Consider the following 8033-nt stretch of genomic DNA (forward strand, 5'->3'; position numbering starts at 1 on the left):
TATATACACACATATTATATATATAATCATAGTTACTCAAAATTTTCATTGAATAATTAAATCAAAATTAAAAATTTAATATGGCCAAAATACATTCGAAAAGTAATTCCATTTATAGGATCACATTCAAGTTCAATATAGGTACCAAAAATATACAAAATACTATTTATGTTTTCAAAAATTTATCTAATGATATTGGTGCTTGCCAAAAGTCGTAAAATTAACAACTCTAAGATTACAAAAATTACATATCAAGTCGTCCAATGTTGGACCTGATACCCAAAATTGAAAATTTTCAATATATAATAAATTTTATGAAAGTAAACCTTTTATTAGATTCTAATCATCTTTAGGAACATTAGCAACAAGAATATAGTCGTAGATTGTCATATTTCAATCTAATTTCATTTGGTATATTTATTCAAATTGACACATATTGGGTAATTACTTAAAACTTAAATACAATTGGCAATCTATATATCAATAGAAAACTCATAAAATGGGTAAAAGTGTGGTATGCATACCTTAATCAATCGCCGCAGGCGGTGGGCATCAAGTCCATGGGAAACCTTAACCAAACTTCAAATTGATAGATCTCCTAAATGGTGGAAAATTGAGCTAAATGGAGGCTATATTTGAACTTATGGGTTCAAAATAAGGGGAGGCACTAATCCTACTGCCTAAAATTGGGCCAATTCCAGTGATAGAAATATTTTGGTCTTGCTAGCAACAATGATCGATCCTGATGCATTGCATGTTAGAATAGCCAAAACTTTCATAGGCCGGCCAATTTTTCAACGGGTTAGGTCATGGTTGAGTGCACGTACTTCAATATGGCTAGGAATGGGGGAAATTTCAGTGAAATGTTTGGCCGCAAAATGAGGAGAGGATGGCTGGCAATTTCATGAAGTGCAAAAAGGATCTTAGGTTTCACGCATGCTAGGGACTGAAATCGGAATTTTTGTGTTCGATTTCTCATGCAAGCACATATCCATGTGTATATGTATATATATATATATATACACCTATGTCCTTTTATAAAACAAAACTAATGTTGGTACTGACACTGGTAAAAAAAAATGAAGCATGTAGCTATGCAATTCCATAATTTTCAAATCGTAATTTAGAATTTAGTATACTGCTAGTCTATGAACTTGGGTGGATAACTTATATGCAATAGTTTAATGGTTATAACCAATAATTGACCATACAAAAAGTAAATTTTTGGACCCATACATAATTTAATTTGTCAAATCCGACCAAACTTGTAAAATTAGATACTATTTAGTAGAGGTTATTACTTTTTACAATGTTAGAATTTTATAGAATGCAAAGTGTAACTAACCCATAATTTTAAATTCATTATCTAAACATTTTTAAGTAGATTGTTTCATGATGTGAACTCAAACAACAAGTTGTTTATAAGGTTTAAGGTCTTATTGAGTAAACATGTAAATACCTAACAAGCTAAAGTGAAAATAATTAGGTGTTCACATGTGCACATAGTAAAAAGCACCCTAATAGAAATGGCAAGCAAGCCATGCTAACTTTATTTTATACCGAATTAACTTTACCGGTATCAACCGATAAATGTTAAGAAGCAATTTGATAAACGTTTTGTACGTATTATAGCATTGAGGAAATGTAAGCGTACCCCTGAGAATATTTTTGTTAGTTAGGTTATTCTAAACCTTGATATACATTTTAAATATTTATTATAATTTTAGCAAAGAATAGAATGTTGAAACAGCACTGTTTTATTTTCCAAAAAAAAAAAAAAAAAAGAACAAATGAAACAAAACAAGACTTTTTTTTTTTTTTTCTTGTTTCCCCATATGTTTGGGTAAGTTTTTCATTTTAATTTTTATTTTAAGATATTGACAACTAATTTTATATATTAAATAACAGGAGTAATCATATACATTAAAGTGAAGTTTTAAAATTAATCTGTGATTCCATTATAGTTCTACACTTCAAGGAAAAAAAAAAATTACATTTGTAATTTGTTGTGGTAAAAATATTAATAATTATTTCCCCGTGGCTATATGTATATGTATAGTATTGCTACGGTGTAAATTAATCATGTATCATAAGGGGTGCACCACTAGTTTTTTATCGATAATATACTTAAAAAGAGTCCAGTCTTTTGGGTGGTGCGCCACTTATAATTGGGAAGGAGAGCCTTTTTTTTAACAAAATTATATTTTTATATATATATATATATATATATGTATACTGTGTACGGTATATCATACTGAAGAAAAGCTTCGGGTAGCTTATATTTCTCATCTCTAGGCTGTAACCAAATAAGCATATGTATACGCCTTCAACATACCCAAATTATTATCGCTAAAGGCCAGCCCAACAAATTCACCAACAGCGTTCCAAATATTAAAACCAAACAATAATTAGGGGGGGGGGGGGGGGGGGGGGGGGGGGGGGGGGGAAAGGAGGAAAGTGAGTGGAGAAACCATATGAGATTATTCGGAAAAACAATCGAAGATGAGCCATAGAAATCTGTGAAACTGAACTGGGTTCTTAAATCGAGCACGTTCACGGACTGCACTGAACAGTGCAGCCAGAGTCACGGATTGCACATAGAAGTTTGCAAATCACCAACAACGTTCCAAACCCCCCAGTTTAATTTCACAATATTGCAAACACTTGGAATTTCCCATAAATGTATATCTTCTCTCATGCCTTTTTGCAGCATGTTTTGCTAAAATCAAGTTTATAGGGGGAAAAAAAAAAGTTTATAAAAAAAAAACATGTTGTGCTAAAATCAAGTAATTTCGTCCATTTCTTACCCCTTTCCATGTCATAGTTATTTTTCACGGGTTGCTCTTGTTGCTTCAGCTATATATATATATATATATAGACCATATCCACTATTAAAGCCCAAGAAGGAATTAACACCTAGTGACAGTGTTTGATTAAGGGACCCAAAAATCATGGGTTCGAAAGCTTCTGCCATGTTCTTCATCTTCTTGGTTTTCATGTTGATTGCATTGCCACCAATTCAAGCTTGTGTTCCTTGTACGCAGCCACATCCACCACATCCATCACATCCACCAAGTCAGCATCCAAAACATCCCAAAATCCCTCCTCATCCAAAACCACCATCCGCAAAACAACCGCCACACCATGGAGGCAGCCATGGCCCCCCAAAAGTTTCTCCACCATCCAAAAAGCCACCGGTTCCACCCGTTATACCTCCACCCATAATAACACCTCCTATCATTAACCCGCCGGTCGTAATCCCACCCCCCTCTTCTTCCTACCCACCTTACGTCGGCCCTCCACCTTCAGGCGGTGGTGGTGGGGGAGGTGGCGGCGGCGGTGGTGGTGGCGGTGGTGGAGGCAGCGTTCCTCCGGGTCAGAACCCTTCACCTTCCACCCCGCCTACTTGTCCCATTAATGCTCTTAAATTAGGTCTTTGTGTGGACGTGCTTGGTGGGTTGGTGCATATAGGGTTGGGGAATCCAGTTGAGAATGCATGCTGTCCGGTGCTTGGAGGATTGCTTGAGCTTGAGGCAGCCATTTGTCTATGCACCACAATAAGGCTTAAGCTTCTTAACCTTAACATATTCATTCCTCTTGCACTTCAAGCTCTAATAACTTGTGGAAAGACTCCTCCTCCTGGTTTTGTATGTCCTCCTCTCTAAGTGTAATTTCACGGTTAAAGAGTAGGTCTTCGGATTCTAATTTCTTATGTTAGTTGAGGCTAGTGTTTAATTTGGATATTGTTATGACTTTATTATCTTGGGTTCCATAGGTGCTTTTCTTGTGCTATAAGAACTCATATTTCTTTGCGGTAGACATGAGGGGATGTCTGTGTTAATTTATTTTTAGTACGATGTTTTCTGAGTGTTAAATAAAATTCCGATCTCTTCTTCTTCTTCTTCTTTCTTTTTTTTTTTTTTTTTTTAAATTTTCAATTTGCCTGCTTTCTATCTGTCCAGGATCCATAAAAGAGAGCTTTAGTACTTATAAAAAGAATAATAGAAAAATAAATAAAACTAATTATGCATATAAATTAACTAACCCCCATCCTGCAGTAGCACAAAAAAATTTATAATGTCAAAGAACACAAAATAAAAGTTTCCTTAATAACATATATATTTATTTAGAATTAATATAAACCAAGGTAGTTAAGGGAATTGCAAAAGAATTAAAATTTGATCCATAACAGTTTAATTTTGGTTGCTTAAAAAAAATTAATAATAATTTGGCGTCTGAGAGTTCTATATATTTTGCATTCCACAAAATTCAATAGTCATGTCATACGATTCTTTTTGAACAATAGTAATTTTCTTGTGGAGATTTTACATTCACGATATTAATCTTCTTTCTAAATATTGTATTCTAATTAGTAGTCAGCTGGTCCAGTTAGGAGTCAAACAGCTATGGTCTAGTTCACTTTAATTTTTTTTCTTTTCTTTCTTACTTAGAAATGTCATAATGGTTTTCTTTTGGTTTTTGGTATATCTTTCAAGAAAAATAAGCAATAAAATGAATATTACAAATTTTTTGTTATTATAATCAATGTCACATCCCACAACCACCTCTCAAAATTAGCTTAAAGATAGTCCACTCAAATGCTTAGTCTCAATAATCATATCATTGATAGTTAATCATCAATTAATTAAACTGATATGGAGGTTTGTCAAACATATCGACCTTGTGAATAATGATTCATGAGATTATAAAGTCCATTATTCATGTCTTGCGAGGACACCCTAACAATAGACACAGTCTTCTCATGCAATGATTGTTCAAGTTCCCCACCCCAGTAACATGACAACAAAAAAAGAAAAAAAAAAAAAACCATTATTCATGTTTATTGGCCGTCTAAGCAATATTAGCTCAAATCAGTTAATTTTAAACGCATTGAGATTATCGACTAACAAAAACATATTGTAATTAATTATCATTTAGATATTATGTTGAGTGTGGGGGGATATAACATTGTCCTCGTAAAACCATGGACCCTAATCCAATCAGTGAATTAGGTGTGTTGGATTCTATAATTATCTTACCATTATGCTATCACAATTGACAAGATTGTAGAGAAATCCTCATGTAAAACTGACATAAGACATTATTTATTTAATTAGTTGCATAAAATGGGGATTTGTATTATTTGTTTAATTAGCTGTATATATATTATTAAACTATGATATATAAAAAGCAAAAATTAAAAAATAGAAAAGCATTATATTATATAATTTCCCTTGATTTTGCAATAAGATCTTATTATTGTTTGGATTATGATTTCCAACTCAATGTCATGGTCATGTATATATTTATATATAAGATATATATATAAGATTGAACCGCTTTAAAAAGTCGCTTTGAGTCTGTTTGAAATTACATGTAAAAGTTGGAATCTGCCAAAACTGGTTCACGGGTGAAATATTGGTGCCTAAGTAGGACCACATGTAGAATTGACCCTTATTCAAGAATTATCAGTCCAAATTAAGAAACCATCCCCCAAGGAGAATGACGTGTGCATTATTGAAGTTGCTTTTTGACGACAAAAAATAAAGTACCAAAGCCTAAATAATTGAAATTTTTATACATGTTATATATGGTATCTAATATTGATTTGGATCAGCATATGGAGGAAGCTTTCGAAAGTAGCCCCGATGTATGGTAAAAACTGTAATATTGAACTATAAATTGTTTAATATGATTTATAAACATGTAATATTCGACTATAAAATGAGTAATATTTTAAAATTTAGAATATTACTTATTTTATGGATTATGTCACAACTTAATTATAAACCATGTTATAAAATTCATAATCCAATATCACCGGTATTAGCTAACATCTGGTTGACCATAAAAATTTTTGCATATGGAGTATTTCACGTGTAAATCATACTGCTGATACATTTCTTTTGATCAACAAATAATTAATATAGTGCACGAACAATAGTGTGTAAAAAAGTAAATTGCAAATTAGGTGTATCATTAGTTTGGAAAATTTTCACTTAACATTCAATTTTAATTCAAATATTGCAATTTAGCCTGTTAAATTTTAATTTATTATATTTTACTCCAATTTTGTTTTTTGATTAAACAATGATTAATGACTCTGTTCTGCTTTACCAATATTAACATATAATTTAATCTAATTTGCTGTAGTTTAGACCATTCAATTTTAATTTGTTGCAACTTAGTATCCTTAAATATTTATGCCTTGAATTAACAATAGTTAGTCAATAATTTTCCATTGTGAACCTATTGGTGATGAAGAACTAGAAAACATCAAATTTTCACATAATTATTCTAACCCTAAATTATGATAAGCTGGGTAATAAGCTAGATGTACCATGTCACCGTCGAGCCAAGTTATCTTACAACCAAGATCAGCAAGAGTCTGTTTTAGGTAAGAAAACTCCAAGTGATAAAAGGCATCTTGAGCTCTTTAAAACTGGTGCAGGATAAACATCGTCATTAAGTGATAAAGCTTAAGGAAAGATGGTGAGTTATCAGTCATCAGTTATCCTTTGGTATCTTCTTTTAACCAACGTGTACTACAATGTTGTATAAATAATGTCATGAGAAATACTCTTGTCGCGGGTGTGTAGTCAATCTTGTAACAATGTGTGAAAATATATAAAACTTATTTTTTATCATAGTATCAGAGCTTGGAAAGGCTTCAAGGCTTAACTTGAATGTGGCTTCGGAAGTTGAACCAAGATTGACTATTCAATCCCTTCATCAATGTTCCAGTTTAATATCTTTAAAATGGATTTCTCAAATTATTTGCTATGGAGATCACAGATGCTTCCCTTAACTCGAAATTTAGGAATTCTGCATCATATATAACTGATGATGAGCATCCATTAGAAGAACTTCAAATAGAAATCAGCGGAGGCGTTGCAAGCAGTAAGATTCTCCATTGATGTACTTAGCTTCACCTTTGGTCTGGATACAGCCTTCAGTGTTTGGCACTCCATTGAAGAGCATTTGTTGCCAGTTATGAAGGAGAAAGAAATCTACCTGACCGATTGCCTCGTGGGATTGAAGAAAGGATTGACAACTTTAGATAAGTATCTCAAAAACTTCAATTCTATTTGTGATAATCTCTCTGCAATTGGAAAGCCAGTAAATGACTTGGATAAGTGTTTTCATATGTCTAGAGGATTAGGCCACAAATATCAAGATTTCATATTGGCTATGTTGTCAAAACCACCATATCCAATGTTTATACAATTTGTTCTTTCCTTAAAAGCTCATGAATTGGTTCTAAGAAAATTTTCAGAAGAAAAAGAGGAATTGAATCAAGAACAAGCTTTTGTTGGACAAAGAGGTCACAGGATATGAAGAGGATGTGGTGGCAAGTTTAACTCATGTGGATGTGGTTTCGGACCTGCGAACTATTCTGTGCAAAACAGAGGAGGCTTTAATTTTTCACAAGGCCATGGAGGTTTAAATCGTGGTAGCTCCTTCTCACGCAACACAACCACCACACCGTCTTCAATCATTACTCAAAACCTGAAACCAACTCACAAGGTTGCAGTTATCTGTCAAATATGTGGTAGGCCGTATCACACTGCTCCTAACTGTTGGAACAGATATGACCCAATTGATGAAACTGATGGACTTAATGAAGCAAATACAGCTTATAAAATTCCAAAAGAACCTACATTCTTTGTTGATTCTAGAGTCACATCGCACATGACCAATGACACAGGTACCTTATCAAATTCTAAACCTTATAAGGCAAAATATGTTATATATGTGGGTAATGGGAAAGCCTTGCAAATTTCTCATATTGGAAATATTACAATTAAAACTGGACAGAAAGATATTTCTTTAAAAAATATTTTGGTAGTTCCAAAATTGACAAAGAATTAACTTTCAGTTAATAAATTGACTGATAATAATGCTGTAGTGTGGAATTCACCTCTTCTGATTTTTTGACCTAGGATCTCAACAACCAAATAATAGCCAAAGGGCATAGACAATGTGGACTATATGTTCTGGATAATGATGGCTACAATCAGGCACTGGCAGCA

General features: G+C 33.0%; 1 protein-coding gene across 1 annotated transcript; it reads left to right on the top strand.

Annotated features, from left to right (window-relative positions):
* Positions 1-2467: 2467 nt before the first annotated feature.
* LOC107433474 (36.4 kDa proline-rich protein) lies at positions 2468-3901 on the top strand. The gene has a single exon (XM_016044761.4). The coding sequence runs from the start codon at positions 2952-2954 to the stop codon at positions 3663-3665; it is 714 nt and encodes a 237-aa protein (XP_015900247.1). The 5' UTR covers positions 2468-2951; the 3' UTR covers positions 3666-3901.
* The last annotated feature ends 4132 nt before the right edge of the window (positions 3902-8033 follow it).

The sequence above is a fragment of the Ziziphus jujuba genome, chromosome 6, assembly GCF_031755915.1.
Source record: "Ziziphus jujuba cultivar Dongzao chromosome 6, ASM3175591v1".
NCBI lineage: Eukaryota > Viridiplantae > Streptophyta > Magnoliopsida > Rosales > Rhamnaceae > Ziziphus > Ziziphus jujuba.